Source organism: Natator depressus, chromosome 2, assembly GCF_965152275.1.
Source record: "Natator depressus isolate rNatDep1 chromosome 2, rNatDep2.hap1, whole genome shotgun sequence".
Taxonomy (NCBI): Eukaryota; Metazoa; Chordata; order Testudines; family Cheloniidae; genus Natator; species Natator depressus.
In genome coordinates, this window is record NC_134235.1 from 198844585 (window position 1) to 198865917 (window position 21333).

The 21333-nt window shown below is 39.3% G+C and overlaps 1 protein-coding gene across 1 annotated transcript in view; it reads left to right on the forward strand.

The window, feature by feature from the left end:
* The window catches only part of TBC1D5 (TBC1 domain family member 5), a 469719-nt gene that overhangs the window by 425847 nt on the left and 22539 nt on the right, over positions 1 to 21333 (forward strand). The window contains exon 21 of the mRNA XM_074945686.1: positions 6938 to 7037. Coding sequence (XP_074801787.1) covers positions 6938 to 7037 — 100 coding nt within the window. The remainder of the gene's footprint in view (positions 1 to 6937; positions 7038 to 21333) is intronic.

Below are 21333 nucleotides of genomic sequence, written 5' to 3' on the forward strand. Positions count from 1 at the left end.
TTTCTGGAACTCTTGAGAGGTTTTGAAAGGTATAATGCTACCATAGAGCAGGAGTTCTGTCCGGCAGGTTAGTGGGTCAAGATGGTGGCCGAGGCAGAGGAAACAAAATAAACTCCAAAACATGCTTCTGCAGCTCTTGCAATGCCCAACTTCCTTCAGATATTAAGGACTCCTACTGCACTTGTTTCCTATTCTTGGCTGACAGTAAGCCACCATGCACTTAAAGGCCCTGATCCAGCTAATCACTGAAGCATCTCTCAGCAAGTGAGTAGCCCCGTTGACTTCAAGTTACTAAGGTAGTCATTGGTGGTATAATCACTCAGAAAACTAATGTGGTTGGCTGACTAGTTTCACTTGGGCTCATTTAGCATTCTGTGGTATTGCAAAACCAAATATAACTCTACGCAAGTCCCACATGGTGGAAGGGATTTGTATTGTTGTTCCTTGTCCTGAGTGGTTAGCCAGCGTTTGGGCCCTTGCCAGGTTGTTTGCTTTAGGAGGAGAAATCTGTTATCTGGGTCAGGTATTTCTTTGGTGCAATCCTGTTTATTTACAAAGACTGTACACAAATTCTCATTTCCCTGAACACAGTAGGAACAAACAGTGGCAATTTCCTTATTCAGAAATCCAAAATTGCTTTCTCAGAGAGTACTCTATCCAAAAGGAGCTCTTTCTTGGCTTTGTCCCAAAGCTACACTCACACTGCTTCCTTTCTACTGGCTTTCCCTGGCTTTCTAGTTGCTTTCTGCCACATACAGCTCCAGCCAATCAATGCCCCACCCCCTGCATTTGCAATCGGTTCCTCTGAAGCATCTGGCAGCCACTGTCGGAAGACAGGATACTAGGCTAGATGGACCATTGGTCTGACCCAATGAGGCCATTCTTATGTTCCCAGTGAACACCTCAGCCCATATGGGTCACCCGCTGCTCAGTCCATACTATACTGGCCAGTGGTTTGGGCAGTGGCTTTCACCACACACCCATCATCATGCAAAGGGGCATTTAATTGCTCCCCCATTTAGCCTTGATAAAGGGTGCTCATTGCACCCATTGACTGATCTGTGATTGATGGGAGCCATTAACACCTTCCAGCATCACAGAATCAAAACAAGGAAGTGTGGGTGTCAAGAGGACACTCCCACTAAGCCTATTTCATATCTACCTTCTGATGGTGCAAGTAGATGAAAAGCAACGAAGAATGGTGTGAAATAAAGCATCATCACCATGACTTTTATTTATACCCACCGTACACACTGTCCATAGGAAATATCTATTTTTAAAAATGTATCAAAATACTGTGTGAATAATCATAGAATATCAGGGTTGGAAGGGACCTCAGGAGGTCATCTAGTCCAACCCCCTGCTCAAAGCAGGACCGATCCCCAATTAATAATATGTGGGTAGCTTTGAAAATATATTTCAAATATAAAATTGGCACCTATTGAGATGTAAAAAATACAAAATTGATTGAGATCCATAAGTTTTGGGATATGTTGGTTCCACAGTTAGCAGGGAGCACAGAAAGTCTGGTAGCTTGTGTGAATGGCCTAGACCTCTGTGGAATTTGAAGGCTAAACCTCCTCCTTCTGCATGAGGGTCAGTCCACCCCACTCCCCATGTATGAGAGTAAGCTCTGAGTTTTCCATGTGCTTTTGTGGGAAGTATTGTAGCACTAATATATGAAATAAAACTTAATTCCATAGTTTTAATAATGAAAAAGTCCAAGGAATTTATTTTTCTGCACTTATCATCAGTATTGCAATGAAAAATATAAAAGTAGAAAGTACTTCAAGTTAAGTGTTACAGTTGTATGAATATTTCCCTACCAACAAGTGATAAAGAACTAGATCAAACACAAACTACTTGTCTTCACTTTCATGGTTCTTTATTGTCCATCTTCCACCCTACCTTTCCTGTCTCATTGACTAGCAAGATGTCAACTTTTGCCTCCAGGGCCAGCTCTTGTTAAATTTTCAGACAAGCATTTTCATGCTTTCTCTCATACTGCCCCCACACACTTGGGAGAAGCTGTCTGGGAGCATCCACAAAACTAACTCGTTATCCTCCTTAAAAATCTCCTTTTCCACTTGGCCACGATTAGGCTGCTGGTGTGCTAACACCACTACCTAGCATTCTGACCAATCCTTGTACGGTCTGTTGAGCCCTCTGTTGTCTCTTGTGTTCTGGTTGCATTGAAAGCTCTCTGGGGCAGGGACCATCGTTTTGTTCTACGTTTGCACAGCACCTAGCACAGTGCAGCCCTGGTCTATGACTGTGGCTCTGAAGTGGTTCAGGAGTATAAATAATAATAATTCCATGTTTATTTTTAAATTCCATTTTATATTAATCATCAGTGGGAAGTAATGGTTTTAAATGTCAGCACGTGTTGTGGGCAAGCATGCTGCTGGCATGGAACATAAAGATTCCTGGGGTGTCAAACAGCACAAAATTGTCATGGGTTCATCTGTTATATATTGGCTTGTTAGAGTCAGAAACAGAATTGAAATAGATTATTGCAACAGAATGGAAACATTAGGTTCTATTTTCTATCCAGGCTATGTTTGTGTAAAGAAAATAAGTGGAAGAATTAACACGGTGTGTTCATTTGTCTGCAATGCATCTGAAAATTATAATAGGCAGATGTAAAATGACACTGATAACCTGAACACGTACTCTTTGTTTATGTTGTGAATAAGCATTTAGGCATGAGAAAAGACCCTCTAGTGAATATGTAGTTGTGTAAGTTCCCTGTTTCCAACTTTATTTTTCCCCTTTGATATTTTTTTAATATTCCAGTATTGACAGGTTTCAATTCTACTATATTTTGTCTTCCCATTTTGACAGCATCTAAGGAGGGATTTGCTTAAATTAATGTAATTATCTACTTGGCTTTATTGTTCAAGGAGTTTGGCATAAATAACTTTATATGAGCCAGATTAAGTAGCTCCTTTGAAGATCGTTTCTTCATTGCTGCATAGGACACTTTCTATTGCTGCTAAGTATCTGCAGATTCAGAATCATTCAGCTGTCATGCAGATGGACTTTTCCCATGCTAAATATTCTAAGCGATGAGTAAACTTCTGCAAAACACAAAGAATATGAGATCCATTAAACTATATCAACCTTTTACAAATTCATTCAACTTTATTTATTAAAATAATGCTGTTCATGTCTTTGTTAATCTGTCTTGATAATTGAGCAGAGCATTTAATTTTCTTTAGCTCTTGAAAAATATTTTGTTTTCCCTTCAGTTTACACATGTACATAACACAGAAAACACTAAATATAGTTGTGCTCTTCATTCCTTGGACAGCAAAAGTGATGGTTATATGATAACATAAAGGGGAGGGGGGACTTAACAGCCCTATTTGTTTTGTATTTTGATGCATTTATTTGAAGCCTTGAGAGTTTGGTATTTGGATATGTATTATGCAGAAGCAGAATACATGTATTTTGAAAAGACTGATTTATTTTCAATTGCAAAAAAAAAAACCATTTTGGTGAGAGTGGCACCTGCTAAAATCATTTTCTTGAGATCTTGAATTTTATATACGTCATAGCTTCAGAGGCCTTGAACATAGCTTCTGCCAACTTAATGCAGCTTGCAAAGCAATGAGCTGTGAAAAATTAGGATCACAATGTCATGATCATAAAACCTTCTGTAATATGTGCATAAGGGTATTTGACTGATTTCAGTTAGAGTCACAACTCTGAGCTTTCCTGAATCCCACGAAGCTCATTGAGATACAGCCTAGACTGCAGGCAGCACTGTTTTTATTATGAGTCTTTCAAATCAGGAGGAAAAATCCAAAATAGACTTTCCAGTGTCATAACCAGAAAGAAGGGAAGAAAGGATGTGGGGGAATAGAGAGTTGCAGGAGCAAAAAAAATGTACAAGTAGAGGAAATGAAGCAAAATTAAAGCAAAGAAATGATAGGGATCATAAACACAAAGTGAAATAATGTGCATGGTCCAGGGAGTTGTCAAATGTAAGAGAAAGTCTGAATACAGACATAAGGAAAGAAGAATATGAGAAACACGCAAATAAGTGAATCATCTTTGCAGGATTTAGCCTTATTAGAAGATAGAACAGTCTGGGTATAATATGTAGAAATATTACAAAAAATGCTCAGCTTGGACTAATGAGAAATTTAAGTCCATTTTATGTTATCAAAGGAATGTGAACCAATGTTACCTATCAGTTATAAACCCACCTGCTTCATTTTCACTTTCAGATTTAGTTCAAGGTGTTGCTGATTATCTTTAAAGTTCTGAATGGCCTGGAACCATGGGGGTGTGGGTCTGAGTTTCTGGGATTGAATTTTCCAGAATTTGTTGCGGAGTTGGGGTGGCAGAGGGGCCATTTCTCATCATTAAGATTCATTTATCTTTGTCTTCCAAGCCAGGCACAATGGCTCATTTTTTTGATTTAGCTGTTCTTGATTTGTTTCTCCTGCTCACTACATGATCCACAGTGCCTGACTGCAGCAGTAGTGGTTTTGAATAATGCGTAAACAATGTGGGTAATTTCATTTAGTATTATAAAATGTTGAAAATAAATGCCTAAATGCAGTTGTTGTTCTATAAACCTTTAAAAACTAGTTAAATTTAATTTTCTCATACTGACAGCAGATTTTTTTCTGTGGTCAAGTGGCCAAGTTCACAGAGTTACGGTTGAATTATTTTGAACCCCTTTTCATCTATCCCTACTTCCTCCCTTCCTCCCCCCCCCCCGCCCCCCCCATCAGTCTGGCTGGCTGGCAATTCAGTTCCCAAAAGAATTACAGAGGATAAATATCTTGGTTTTCATTTACATTTATGTAAGTATTTCCTAGCTTTACACTGTGTAGTCTGGGTATTTCACAGATAAATTTCTTTGTGGCATCATGCACAGTCATTGTGTATGATTCCGGGAGAGTGCACTTGAGAGAGCAACACAACACATTTTAGCACCTACAATACAAGTTACAATTCCTGATGAAACTCCTTCTCTCACATTTTTAATTTTTTAGTAGCCTACCACATAATGGTATCTGGCTGCTCTTTATCCATAAAAAATAATCTTTGTATGCAGCCTCATTTTTCCTTCTGATTGCCATGCCTTTTCTTTCTTACTACGTGTTTTGTCGTTATAACTCAATTCCTTGTGATCTGCTTTTGGGTCAGGAAAATTCTTCTGTTGCCTGCCTACTATTTTACATAACTGTTATAGTACTTACTCATTCTCAGTCCTGTGATAGTGCGTAACGCAGAGATCAGATTCAGTGATGTTCAGCAATGGAAATGATATCCAAGAACTCTCAGGCATGTTCTCAGCAAAGTGTACATGCAAAACTTCGTATTTATAGGAACATAGAGCAACAGTCTGACAGAAAAATTCATGTAATGTGGTGTGAACTACAGTGAGAGAGTTGGTGCAGCTTTGTCTCATACTGTTAGTGTAAGGATTTATTATAAATATTGGAAAAGAAGGAAAATATGTTTAGTTGCAATTTCCATTTTTAAGTTTGCAAGGCATTAAACACGTTCATGTTTCCCAGGTTAATACAAGAATGTTACATAGACATTCTAGGTCTTTGGTTTCTCTTCAATTTTACTATCAATCTCAGCTAGGAAATTAACTGGTACTTAGTACAACTGGAGAATTTCATTTTACTGTCTGTCTAAGTATCCACAGCTGCACCAGGAATATTTTGAAAAACAATTTATTCTGATTTTGATTCATGAATATGAAGAAAGATAGAAGGGTGGGAAATACAGAACTATTTATTACCAGAAGTTCAATTTCCATGTTCAGTACCAGAGGAATGACATTGGTATGTGCATCTGTGTTTAAATTATTAGTTAATGCTGCTGTTGCAAGTTGATTGTATATGAGTTTATAGTAAAATGATCAAATCTAGTCTCCTTAGCCAGTAGCTAAGTATCAAAAGCAGTAACAGGAAATAGAGTAGATTATTTTCTGTGGTCATTGCAAGATGTAGGTGCTAGAGAGAGGTCTTTAAGTACTACATTTTTTGGATAGAATTATAACAGTGCGCAGTCTAGTTAACACTGTCAGCATTTTGAATTTTCGAACCTGACTTACTTTTCAACAATTTGTTTGTGACTTGGCATTATAAAAAAAAATGACAAATAAGGTATATAAGCTTGAGAAAGTTATATTCATTTACAGGTCTTTCTTGCAGAATGCTAACTTAAACAAATGCTTTTTTTTAAATAGTTGGCGGCAGATACAGGTCATCTGAGTGCGAAGTTTCCTTCACTTTGCTTGGCCCTGGCTCTCAGTTTTCTGATAATCATTAATTTAGGATTAATTATGCAGCCAAATCAAGGTTGTTTTATCCTTCTATATTGCTGTTTTCCTGTTAATACTTAATTCACAGTCTGAGGGCCAACAACCTCTGCCAAGAAAGACTGTAGTACATCTGTAAGCCTCCCAATGTGGACGAAGAGGAGGAGCTCAAAAGTGACCTCCTTTTGCATACTGCTATACTATGAATAAAAAAAAACTTGTTTGAACAGGAAGGAGTAATTTTTCTAGGGGCGATAGATTCTCCATCACTTGTCATCTTTAAATCAAGACATATTTATCCAGAAATATATCCTGTTATCTCCATCAATAAAATGTAATTGTTAACCTTTCATGAAACACTGCATGGGAACTGATGTTTTGTGGTTTGGGTTTTTTTCAACTTGTATGAATAAAAAATGGTACATTAAAAGACAAAGACATCATTATAGAATGATAAAAGAAAGAGAAGTCAAAATGATTCCATTTCACATACAAAAATGAAACCTAACTCTATTGTTTCCAAGACTTACTCATAGGCAAAAATGAGATCAAAACCAATGGAACGTTCCAAACATTTTAAGAGCATTGCTTATCAATTTTATTGTATATTAGGTTTCTTAAAGCTTATCCTTTCACTTGTAGGAGGAAGAATTGGAGACTCAAATTTCATTTCTCCAAGGACAACTAAATGACCTAGAGGCCATGTGCAAATACTGTGCAAAAATGATGAACACACATCTTGGTAAGTGAAGTACCCTAGACAATTAATGCTTGCTTGTAAATCTTTGTGGAGGTTTTTCCCATGTTTGCAAACCTGGAATTAAGTAATAGTTCTGTAATATAGTGCATATAACTTTGTAAGTCATGTTATAAACTGAATTAATGTACCAAATTGTTGTAACAGATGTTTCTAACCACCATCTCTCTTTATTTTTTCTTAACCTTCTTGCTTTTAAATGTGGGAGCTTTTTAGCCTATTGATTAACGTAAGGATAAAGAGCAGACATGTTGGGACAGATGGCCTTTTCTTGTTCTTAGATTTCTTATATTCTAAAGGACCACACAACTCAGCTCATTTTACCAGTCCATGTGCAGTTCAGCTGTTACACAGTGATCCTTGATACATTGAAGTATATTTGTAGAAAATCTATATATTTTTGTCAGATGTAATGGTGTGGTAATTACTTTCATTACATAAAACTGTTTTGTTGCTCCAGTTACTCCAGGCTGGTTTCTAATCTCTTCTGCCACTTCTTGCTCTGACATTAGCAGCAGAAGACACAAGTTAACAAATAATCGGTGTTTTGGGAAACGGGATCAACAATGGAAGTTATTGGATTTATATACTACCAAGGCAAATTGCAAAAACAAACAAACAAACAAACCTGCGGAGGAGCCCAAGATATGTGTATATATATACAATAAGCAATGCTCTTATAAAATTATATTGAGCCAAATTCCAAGAATTGCCCTATTCAACCACATAGTATAAAAACTGCCAGTACTGCAGCCCTCACTAGAATCTGCCGGCTATGTCCTTTTTGACAAAGCAACCTTCACTTGGACCCTCCAGTTGTTCTCTCTGACTCTGCTTCGCCTGCAGTTTCCAGTCCTAGGTACCTGGTAACATTCCAGATAACCTGTAGTCAAAGCTGTTTGTTTTTCTGATTGCCCATCTTTTCAGTGCTCCAGACTTTATAGTCATGGAGAACGAGGCTGCTTCTTGACACCCTCTGTCTTTGTACAGTACTTAGTTCCAGTCCAGTGAGTCTAAGTCGAGTGAGCCATATTTTTGACCACGCAAGATTCTGAATTTGTACTAGTACCTTTTTGATGAATTTTGCATTAAGGGTTTGCCTCGGTAGTCTAAACATCTCATTTTCTTCAAGCCAGTTTTGGAGCAGTTAGCTTGCCCTTTGGAAGCTCTTGAAAGCTTTGGAGCTTAGTTCCATGTAATGTGGCTTTGACTTTGATGATGTTCTGGGTCTTTCTCTTGTTTCCCCCCCCCCCCCCCCCCCCCAGTTTCTCTTTTAGAATGTAGTCCTTTTCCTGAAGAACCACAGGGTAGGAAGGAAGAAGGCCCAGCTGCCTCTGGAAGTTTGGATGTAGCAGGAATTTATGCTGCAGGAATTGAACATGATATTTTAGGTCTATCTGGAACTGTCACCTGGACCCAGTGAGCTTTGAGGGGGGACACCTGAAAAGCCAGCTGCTAAAGCCATCCCGGGGACTCCAGTAAGCCTGGTCAGAAGCCAGTCTAGAACGATTTGTCCTTGAAGCAAAAGCCTGAGTTTCATCACTCGGTATCGGTGCCACTCAATCAACACAGTGCCAGTTTTCTTCTCTGCTCAGCAGATCTGCTTCACTAGTTCTCTTGAAGCAATCTGCATTCTCCTCTTTGAAGCCAAATGTTCCAATGCATACTAAGGCCTGGCATATCCTAGTGGTGGTACTGAGCTCCAACTCATAGGAAAAGGTGTCATGTCCACAAAACTGTTGAGCATAGGAGACCATGAATGAGAGCCAACCACCCTCAACACACCACTACCAAAGCCTGCAACTCAGGCACTTCCAAGCTCCCATTGAGAAAACTTGGAGACTTCAGGTTAGTAGAGTTGCATGTTAACAAAACTACTGTATTCCTTCAGGAGCCCTGCTCAGGTAGCTTGGAAAGTACAAGTGCCATTTTTGGTTCATGATTCAACAAACGCAGCACCAAGGTTGGTAGGAGACCTTGGCACTGAGGAAGCACTGACTGTCACAGTTATGGGAGCTAGCTGCACAAGTTGTTAGGTCTCTTACCCTTACCTATATTGGGATGGAATCTCATGATTCTTCCACTCTTAGACCAGGACCCAGGTACACACAATCTGCAGGGCAAGAATTGGGCTCCCCAGCCACTTAAAAACTCACCAGTGAACCCCCTTAGCAGACATCATCCTCACATCAAGCGATAACTGAAGAAGAAAAGAAGAAGATACTCCAAACACTTATCACCCTGCAGATCCAACTGGGGTTTAGGCACCTTTTTAACCTCCCTTCTTGAACTTTTGATACTGACCAACAGCCTTCTTAAAACAGAGTATTTTTATTTAGTATTTGGAAGAACCTGTATGCATGTCTATCTTGTTTAAAGCCCTACCATCCCATAATGTCAACCTGGGCAGGATTATCTTCTTTAGACACCCCAATGGGTGTCTGTGCCTGAGTGTCTCTGTCTGGTTCTCCCTCTAAGTTTGTCCTTTTAAAACCCTCCCAGCCTTCATTGTTCTTCAAGAAGCCACCTGGTCAGACAAGTTCCTAGGCTGCCCTGAGGGGGGCGTGGTTATTGGAACAGTGTCATCAGATTTAATATTTCTGGCTTTGTCCCTTAACAACCCTCAAATGGAAGCTGTTAGACAACTATCCTGAGACATCTCAACTCTGCCTGTGTTGTCACTGATCATACCCTATTGGAAATAAGTTCATCAAAATATTCATGCAGAAAGCACAATGCCAGTGGCAGGTCAAGGGACACTATTAGCAGTTATTAAAGAGCACCCTAATATTCATCATACTGAGAGCACAATTCTTGATTTGGCTACTCACATTAAGAGCTTCCGCAGAGTCATAATTGGGCAGCGTTGATTTGTCCTCTCTCTAGTCAACATAGTATGCTGAATTACATGTCTGTGAGCTGGGAGACATTTTTGAAGACAAGGAATGCTGTTTGAATGGACTTTTACTTACAATAGTCCAAATTTTACCATAGAATTATGTATTTTTCTCTAGAAACTCTACTACTTTTGCCAGTCATTTTTAACAAAGATATTATGACTGTTCATCACAAAATTATCTGTAGAATAAATGAGTGTACTGAGTATCAAAAATAGTTAGCAGTTGCAGAATATTTTTTCCTTGAAGTTATCTGAAAATGATTTGTGACCGTCTGAGTAAGTTTGTTAGTCTCCTTCTGCTATGGAAATATGTTTCTTACCGCCAGTGACTATAATAGTTCATTATATAGATTACGTATTTTTCATAGTCCAAAACTGCTCAAAACCATTCTTAAATCCTAGATTTTACTTGAAATCTTTGAACCTCTTGTAATTATCTGTTTAAGCAAATCCACAATTGTACTGAGTATACTTTTTCTTTTACATAATAGCCCTTTGTATGAAAATAATTTTGTTTAAAAAAAAAACCTTTTGCACAATTTTCCACACCACCACAAAATGACATAATTTTTTACCTAAAACATGCCAATTTGTTACCATGGAATTGGAGAAGAGATTGCCAACATTATTAATTCACTCCATGGAATCCGAAGAAGGAACAGATGGTTAGAATGGCAATTTTTGTTTGTGTATATACAAAAGCTTTCTCATTAAGTGCTCATCTACTTCTCTTGCTGCACCACACAGTGACAACATAATTGTATGTTTCAGAGTAGCAGCCGTGTTAGTCTGTATCCGTAAAAAGAAAAGGAGTACTTGTGGCACCTTAGAGACTAACAAATTTATTAGAGCATAAGCTTTATATGCTTTAATGCTTTAAAATTATAAGCTTATGCTCTAATAAATTTGTTAGTCTCTAAGGTGCCATAATTATATGTTTATGACATGGCAGTTTGGAAATGAATGATGTTCCATGAATATTAGAACTTAGTATTACGTGGAGGAGTTAAAAGTTTTTTGTGTGTGATGAAATTGAGTTGAAATAGGTTTATGATCCCTGAGATGATTCAATAAGATAGACGCGCAAAGCTTTAACCTTTTGGGATTTCCTTTCTCCAGTGTAATATGGCGCATCTGCATACATAGGTCCATGCTTTAGAATGACCATTAACTTCCCAGTAAAGGATGGCATGTGCCATGGCTGCTGAGAAGGTCTAGTGACTCTTAACGCATCCAACTGCCAATCGTTAGATTTGTATTAGTGGATAGGAATGCCAGGTTGGAAGGTAGATCTTGATTCTCCTCTCAGCTGTGCTACAAACATGCTTTGTGACCTTGAAAAAAATCACCTAACTTTCTGCGTGTCTGTCCATTTGTCAAATGGAGATGCTCACAAGGGTTTTGTGAAGTTTAATTCATAATATAAACGAAGACTGTTAATGCAGCTGCTGGAATTTACTCGCCATTATTGTTACTGCTCCAGCATCATCACAGCTACGTTTCCCTTAATGTTTCTCTTCACATTTATTGGTGTTCTTCAGGTAATAATAATCTGATCCTAGTAGCCTTAATACCTTGATAATATTGTTCCTATATTTTAAAATGCTTTTCAACATTTGTCTTATGAAAGGTATACTTAGGGCACCATGGCACCTCAGGATGCAGTGCTTCACAGAGCTTTAATTTACTTGTTAAATATTACATACAATTTAATATTTAGTATGTTATGTCCTTATTCATTATTCCTTCTCTTCTCTTTTACTATAATGTAAAAGCGTCATCCTAGCCGGTTAAAAAAATGCCCCCAGTGTGGTCATAGAATGTTCCTTAAGGACAAATGTGACCTCTGTCTGGTGCCTCAGAGCAGATCGCGACTAACCTGGTCTGTGGGATCTGTGCCAGACATCACCATGGTTTCTCAGATGCCATAGTGACTGCATGAAGGCTCCCCGGCCCCCACTGAGTTTGTCATGGAAGTGAGTTTGATGTGTTGGTTTAATATCAAGTCGGTCTGGAAGGGCCTCAAAGAGCAAAGCTGCATGTGTTCCAGAGCCAAGTATCACAGCTGGACATTAAGTGCTAGCTGATTTGGCACAGATCCAGTGACACGGGTTCTAATACTGGCATTTGACGCCCGCTAAAAATTCAGCGCTCCAGCATCATCAGCATTTGGAGTTTGTCAACATGCTTCATCAGAGGGGCTCATCTCTTCCTTCAGGGACAAAGTCCAGTTTCTCCTGCAGCACAGAGCTAAATCTGGAGACAGTCTGAAACTGTGGGGCAGGGACTGTAATTTATTATATGTTCGTACAGCACCTACCACAATCAGGCATTGCAGGGTTATAGCCTCTAGGCACTACTGTTTTATAAATGTTAAATAATAAAGTAGAGGTGGACGCTGAAATCTATCATTCACCATCTGCCTCTGGAATACAGGAGGGGACTGCAGTGCTCTGGCTTTAGCAGAAGGTATGGCAGAAGTTTTCACAGCTGCTCAGTGATGATGTAAACTTGTTTGGGGGAAAAGATAAGAGGCTAACACTTGGGGTCTGTCATTGTAATGCAGAAGTTCTCAAACTTCATTGCACTGCGACCCCCAAAAAATTACTACATGACCCCAGGAGGGGGGATCGAAGCCCTAGCCTGCTCAAGTCCCGCTATCCTGGGCAGGGGAGCCAAAGTTGAAGCCCTCGGGCTTCGGTCTCAGGCAGCAAGGCTCAGACTTCGGCTCCAGGCCCCAGCAAGTCTAACGCCAGCCCTGGCGACCCTATTAAAATGGAGTCCCGACCCACAGTTTGAGAACCACTGTTGTAATGGACTGCTAAATTGTATTATACTGTTCAGCCACTAGGTGGTGCTAGGTGTAAAATACACCGGACCCTCGCTAGAACATGGGGTTCGGGATCCATGCGCGGGACCGCATTAAAACGAGGGCCACATTACCATGGATCCCAATTTAAATATTTAAATTTGGGATCCATCGTCGGGACCGCGCTATATGCAAATCCACGCTATAGCGAGGGTCCGCTGTACCTCATACCTGGCAGAGCTTTAAAGGATCTTATGATGAACACTTCTGGTGTGTATAAGCAAGCTCTGTAGCCAGTCCCATATCTGGTACATGACAGTCATCCATCTCTCCACTTGGCCTTAGTATAGAAAAAAGAGAAAAGCATTTGTCAAGAAACCAGTCTGCAAAAGGTAGTTCAGCATTCTCAGAATGAAGGAGTAAGGACTTGCCTCCAGCAGAGGCATTTGGGTCTTATGTTTCAGATCTCTAAATACTGAAAACCTGAACGTCTCCAGAATGATTAGCAAGTCACCTGGTATTTGCCTTGGAGGCCCTTCTTGTGAGATTAAGAGACAGTTATGGCCATATCACTTTGAATCATAGAATATTAGGGTTGGAAGAAACCTCAGGAGGTCATCTAGTCCAACCTCCTGCTCAAAGCAGGACCGATCCCCAACTTAATCATCCCAGACAGGGCTTTGTCAAGCCGGGCCTTAAAAACCTCTAAGAATGGAGATTGTACCACCTCCTTAGGTAACCCATTCCAGTGCTTTACCACCCTCCTAGTGAAATAGTGTTTCCTAATATCCAACCTAGACCTCCCCCACTGCAATTTGAGACATTGCTTCTTGTTCTGTCATCTGCCACCACTGAGAACAGCCAAGCTCCATCCTCTTTGGAACCCCCCTTCAGGTAGTTGAAGGCTGCTATCAAATTCCCCCTCACTCTTCTCTTCCGCAGACTAAACAAGCCCAGTTCCCTCAGCCTCTCCTCGTAAGTCATGTGCCCCAACCCTTAATCATTTTCGTTGCCTCCGCTGGACTCCGTCCAATATGTCCACATCCTTTATGTAGTGGGGGGACCAAAACTGGACGCAGTACTGTGGCCTCACCAGTGCCGAATAGAGGGGAATAATCATTTCCTTCGGTCTGCTGGCTTGTCAGAGAGCTGATTCTCTACATGCTCAGATCTATTTAGAGACAGCTCTTTCTGTTCTGTAATCCAAAAACTGTCAGTGGAAAAAATGAAATATCTAGCTAATGATAGCAAATTATAACTTATGGGGTAAGTCCAACTGGGAAAGACTTGCACATGAATGATATATGCAGTGTATTAATGTTCCTTGTGTATTTAAGTGGAGCTTTAAAGTGCGATTCCATTCTGAAAAGTGACTCTGAAAATGGCATTGTGACATTCCATGCTTATGCCTTCTCAATAATGTGTTTTGTGTATAATTTAAAAGATGTTTTTGCTGACTGCCAGCCTTACAGTCTAAGTCTGGATTCTGTAACATGCCTTATTATTACCTCCATCTCTGGGCTGGGAGAAGAGGACTGCCCTGCTGAATTCTCTCCCTCCTTCTGTATGCTTCTGTCAGCATCTCCTCTCAGGCAGCAGCTAAAATCCCAGTCAACCCCTTTCTAGCTTAGGACAGCACCTATAAGGTTTTATTATCTCCTTTGATCCTACTTTCAGGGCTGGGAAGAATAAACCGTACTAGCCTGGATGAAGCCTGGGGGCCATTCCCCAACTAATAGCTTTCCCATTGTTCCTCAAGGACCCTTGGCATTCTCTTTGATAGTACCTTATCTTTGTCATTGTTTAGTTTCCTGTTGGTTTCCCCATACAGCCCTGTGTAGCCAGGCAAGATAATATCACACAGGTAAAATGAAGTGCACATAATATTTATAAAAAATGTGAGTATTTCCCTCATCTTCTGTGCCTCAGTTAGGCCTGTATTAGCCCTTGTTTTTTAAATAGATGTCAGCAAGGGCATCATGTAACCTCCCTTGTATTCAATACCACCATGTAACCAACTGGAAATGTACGACTTGTCTGCACACAAGTTGCACCAGTTTAACTTAAATCAATTTTTAAAGCCCCACATGGACATTCCTATTGTGGATTAATAATGGTTTATTTTAATTTATCTAATCCCTGTTCTCAGTCGACTTAAGATAAACCAAAATAAGGCACCTTGGGTTAAACTAAAAGTAATATCCACACAGCCTTTGTCACCAATTTAACTAAACCCTTTAAAATTGAACCTTAAGTTAAACAAGTGTAACTTTCTCATGTAGAACAAGCCTTAGTAAATAATATTGCTGATGATGCACAAAATGGACTAACATACTCCATTTGTTCCCTCTTCGCTACCAAGAGTAAAATGCAGTAAAACATATTGTTTGCAACAAAGTGAGCCAGTCTGACTCTGAATATATAAATGGAACAGATCTATAGAATAAGAGAGTTCTTTTTGGAATATTCAGTTTTGAAAGTAAATCTACATTTGAGGATTAAAGTCTCCGATTGAATGGCATGCCTTCAGAATTTAGCTATGCACTCTGTGGATTAATATATTCCTTCAGTATAATGGACTAACAGATGAAGGGGACTAACAGTTTGTGCAGCAGATCTAGTTGCACCATAAACGTGCCCAGTACAGTTCCTTGTGCCAGAAGTCAGCCCATTCATTAAAATCACAAAGTAAATTAGCATGAATTAGATTTCCTAATCTAGATTTAGACTCACTAATTAGTGGGAAGGGATAAAGCTGCTCGAATGAAGTTAAAGACAACTTTGTTTTCGCTGAAGAGGTGTACTGTAGGTGGATAGAACAGCAGATTACACTGAAAGGACTATTAGAACACCATCATAGTCTTGGCACTATATTCAGGAAATTTATATGGTGTCAGTAAATTTATCAAACCTAAATCGTATATTGAGAAGCCCAGGGAAAAAATGGAGGCAACCAAAGGAAAAGAACATTCTTCTAATACAGTTTATAATTAATGGGAAGAAAATTATACCTTGCAACTTGAATCAATTTAATTTTAAGTTAGAGTCCTGGCACAAGTTCAGCACTAACTGTCAATAATGCTGCTTAAGGATTTCCAGATAAATGGTGCAGATGTGTTGGAGTGTGTGCAATATTACTTTGGCAGTGTACATCAGTGTTTAACATAAATTACAGTCTTTTTCATCAGGCATACCATTTTGTATCCAGAAACTGAGACAGTAGATACAGAGCCCAGCCATTCATTTCTAGACCTCAGTTAAAACTTTTCAGCAGAGATAAGACAGAAATTACTCTCCTCTCACTAATCCCCGAATGTACTCCACAAATGCCTAGATAATGCCTCATGATGTGATGTCAATCTTATGAGTACTGTACCAGCTTCAGATAACAGGTGTGACGCTACTGCTTTGCAGTTTTGGGGAGAACCCATCAGTGCTAAAATAAACAAAAAGAGACCGAGTCTTATGATGAATGAAGAAAACCAAACTTTGTTTTGCCCTCTGTAGGTACGTGATAGTGAAGATATGGGGAAAACTGTGGGGAAATAGATATCTAGTCATAAACAGCAAAATACAGACTAAATGTAATGGAGAAAACGGATACATCAAAACAATTAGGACAGTGCATAGTAGGATTATTAAATCACCCCCTAGCCTTTCCACCTGCCTCCTCAAGTTGGGTTTTCATCTGAAGCTGTTTCTACTACAAACTCCCACCTTAAAGAGAGAGGACAGAGAAAAAAACCTGTATTTTAAGTAAGGCTCCAAATTTTTGAATACACTGTAGTTAAAATTGGACACTCTTGTTTTATCTCACTATGACTCTCCTTATTAGCATTTTAAGATGTCCTAGCATTTTTCAAAGTTACTGTTACTGCAGGAAGAATACATTACTCAATAGGGCAGCATGCCCCTGAGGCATCCAAAGGCAACTGAGCCATACGTACTGGGGATTTATTTTCTGTCTCCGATTCTAATATTAAAGTGGTTTTGGTTCAGTTCACCTCCGAAGAATCACAAACTGTCCAACATTTAAATCATGTGTATTCTTTGGATTTTAATCTTCTAATTAATTGCAAGGTTGTTTTTGTGACTGGCAAAACAGCTTCAGCAGCAGAGGAGAGTTTTCCTTTTAGTTCATAAATGTAAAGTAGTACTTTGCTTCATATGATATTTAAGCTGTTGAGGATCCAATCATGTCATGGAAGTAAAAATTAAGTATATTAATTATTGCACTTCAGTTTGTTTTAGTTTTGACTTGTTTGACCTAAACTGTAGAAGTTGTGTGTGTAGTAGAAAGAGAGAGCCTGAGACATGAGGCCTGTTATAAGGAGCCTGATGTAAGGCCTAACGCCCAAACGGAAGTCAGGCCCTACTGATATAAAGCAAAGTTAGCAAGAGTCAGGCCCTGTTACAAAACATGCCTACTTGCAAGTTCACTGAACTTGGCAAGAAGAGGGTTGGTGTTGCAAAAACACAAGCAGTCCTAGGAAGTGGTAGGCACAGGACACTTGGATAAACACATTCCAGAAGGATCATGCCAGAACATCTTGATACCAAGTTATAGTAGAAGATGATACAGGGACACACTGACCCTCCTAAACGTAAGGACAAGGTAATGGATAGAGAACCAACATGATTGAACCTACATATACAAGGTAGAGGGTGGTAACGAACCACGTCAGAGTGGCAAGAGATAACTTGTTTCTATGAGTATATCAAAGAGGAGTCACAGAGGGGCTGTCTTTGTCCGGCCGAGGTGAGAGCGGAGAATCTCCCCCCTCACTGAGCGGAGTCCATTGTAACAGGCATACATGTGTTAGTGTACCTGTAGCGCGTATAGGAGACTAGGACCTTGCTTCATTAACCATAAACCTGGCCGGGCACCTTCACCACTGAACTGAGTCTGTGGCCGCCTCTGGCAGTTTGATCAAAGTCTGCTGTATGGGCTGTCTGGCCAGAGCCAGTGCAGAACGCAGAGAGAACACGCACGTAGCCAACAACGGATAACAGTGTATGATCTGATGTGACTGTTGTGATGTACCTAGTTGTTTGGAGGAAGAGTAAATCTATAGTTGTTCATTTGAATGAAGTGAGCCCATTTCCAACTGTCTAAGACCCTAAATCTATATTGCCACCAGTCACCATAGAACCTGAGCACAAATGCTCCAAATTCCACTCTCAACCCTCCAACAACTAAATATGCAACACTGGCCTTTTTCAATTAGACTTTTACTGAGGAGCACAAAAGTGGCCTATAGTATCTATCTCTCACACAAAAAAATGTCCAGATGCATAATATCAGGCAAGTTCTGCAATTTGGGTCAAACATGTAAAAACTAAAGCTAACTGGAGTGCAATAATTAATTAGCTTAATTTTTGCATAACCCTTCAATTTGAGCAATTAGGTTGACAGCAAAGTAGTAACTAATAACTGCAACAACACTTAACAGATATAATTTGTGAATACATAGATATAGCTGAGAGAGACTACATTAAGGGGTGGTATAAGCTTTTATTGGCCTGTGTTTGTGATGATGACATATTCACTGATGTCAAAGGTCATCCCATATTCCTGCTATTACAACACATATAGCATGCTATGCCATTATCTATTCTACATATGCCACATATTCATAAAAAAACTCCTTTAACAATGTTTTAGAGAGATTTTAAAATGTTTATTGGTATTAGGTCTATCTATCTAGGTTTTATTTATTTATTTTACTCATGATAAATAGTCACAATAGTATCTGAGATCCAATATATCCTTCTGCTTGTAAAACCAGGCTCAGTTTTTACTGAGTTCAGCTACACAGACCTCTGAAGCAGACAATAAAATATATTTTAGAAACCTCTATAATGGCCTAAAATAACTTTTCCACATATATACTTTTACGGCCCAGCATCTGCAGTTTGCTGGGTCAGGAAGTGAGTGCTTTATATCAATAGAAAGTAGAGAGATGCAGCTCTCCATTGGAATAGGTTGCAATTTCTAGTTATAGTTGATGGATAGTAAGTCTATCACTGGTGCAGGAATGAATATTATTTATTTTCCACTTCAGGCCAGTTTATTTATTTGTTTTATTTCTATTGTATGAGTGTGTTGGCAGAAGGGGAGAAATTCCACAAATAGAGAGAAAGAAGGAAAACTTTTTCTGACAGGTTTTTTAAAAAAATAAATACTGTTTGAAACAGCGCATAAGTTTGCAGTTTTAGAAGCAGCCTGAGTAGAGATGGTTTGATGGGCAGAGTACAAGGGATGCAGTTGATGGTGTGCCGTAAGTACAATTTATCACATGGATAAAAGCTCCACATATTTGGCTCTATTGTGACTAGCCTTGCACAAGTACAAAAGATGGGGTCCATCCCCTGGTGCCACTCTGCAACAGCCAAGAACAAGGGCTAGTTTAAGTCTAGTACCACTAGTCTAAGGACTAGTCTAAGTCTCGGACCACTGCCATTGCTATGTTTTTCATAGGGCTTGCCTTGCAAAGGGGGAGAACACACTGCAAGCTGTCAAAAGGTGGCACAGTGCCCACATTCTCCTTGCACTCCTTCCAGAGGCACGGTGCTTCTTTTGGGCTAGTGCACCTCTGCACTGACCACAACATGTGTATATTTATATGTACAGCAGTTGCTATTAAAAAAATGGACAGTTTCCACTTTCTTTTTTACTTATGGGAGAAAAACTGGTGTTCAACACAACAGCACATTAACTGTTGGTAAATAGTTGACTTTTTAAAGGTGACTACTGTGTATTAATTATAAGTATATTGTGTACAAGTACATACATGAAATATGTTACAAGAGAAACACAGGAAAAACCAGCTGGAGGAAGTCTGAAATATTGGTTTCTTTTAACCAATATAAAGTTTTCTATTACCTCAGTTTCAGGACTTCACACTTGCAATGTCTTTAATTTAGAGTAATAATGTAGTCTGCACTACAATGTTAAGTTTACACTAAGTGAACGCAGGTCAGTCTGTGGCCACACTGAATAATGTACATCGTAAAGAGGTCACTTCATTTGCCCCACTGTATTTATCATTGCTGTTTCTTAATATCAACATATCTGTCAGGTGAAGCAATCAATTTTTATTCAATACCAGTTCATTATACTGCAGATAAAAAGAATTAAATTTCATGAATTTACATTTCAAAGACCCACATCCCTTTATCATTTAAACCCTTTTAGGCACTACTTTTCAAAACAGTGCAATGGAGATATATTGAAAGATGGCACCCACAAAAGAGAGAGGTGGATGAGACTTTGATTCCTTGATACTGTTGTCTTCATATGCAAAACAATTAACCTTTCATAAACCCATTAGCTTGAAAATGAAAATAATTCACTCATTGTCATCTGGGGATGTTCATTATGAAAAGCAAAGGAAACCAATGGAAACTTGTTGGGTTTTGTTAATAAGCATCAACATCTATATACTATACTGCATTGTCTGTCTGTATAGGTCATGCAGAGATATTAATTTTCAGATCTGACGGCCAACTTTAAATGAGGTATATGGATTCCAGTTTCATATTCAATCCAATTATAATGAAAATGCAGACTCTCCTATAAAATAAAAGGGAAATGGGGAACTTTAAGATTAAACGAGACTGCGATACCAGTTCATGTTTTCTACTTCATTGTAGGGCTACTGAAATAGAAGTTGTGTCATTACGGATACACTAGGAAACTTGGAAGTATTAGCACCTATTTAATCTTTCCTATAAACCTTTTTTCTTCAATAAGTGTCACAGTGCAGGACTGGTATGTGAAGCATGAAATGCACGATCTTATTGAATCCCTGACACCAGTGTGAACTCAATTGTTCTTGTCCTGTTTTGGAAAGATTTAGAACTGAAATGAAGCATCTTTCATCTTGGTGTCCCCAGGTTAAGTGTCCCTTACCCAGGGCTTAAACTGATAATGTGAGTGTTGCAAGTTGCTAGCCCTCCTTCATTCTGACTTTGAAAAGTGTTCTTGGTAATCACAGCCACGGCTGTAAAGAGGAAAACTAAATTTACGGTGATCCTTGCAGTGTTAGTGTGCACAGATCATTGATCAGGAGCCAACGCTGGCAAGGCAGCAAGCATAAAAAAAAGCCTGCAGCTGTTTCAAGGTAGTTCCTCTCAGAAGGTGTTGTCTGCCTGTAAATGCCACAAGAGACCTAGGATAAGAGTGGAGATTAGTAGGGGAGACATTTGCCATAAAGAATTGGTGTGGAAATAGAGGAGGAAATGAAGAAGTGAAGTGGACAAGTACACTGAAGAGATCTCTCATGTTTAGTGGTTTCCTCTCCTCTCTGCCACCTCTGATTGTCAACAGCAAATTTCAGTCCCTTACTGTCTCTTTCTACTTCCGGGTTCTAAGATATGAAATAAACGGAACCCCACCTTTTACCGGTCAGGATGCCATAGGGTGCCACACTAGTTGGTGTCTCCATTAGCATATGTTTCCATTCACCTTCTGTCTTCCGTTATCACAACAGTTCTTAACTGACTCAAGCAGCTCATCCTTTGTTGTACACTCAGTGGCCTTGTAGTTTAGTCATTTTTTCTGGAAAGTG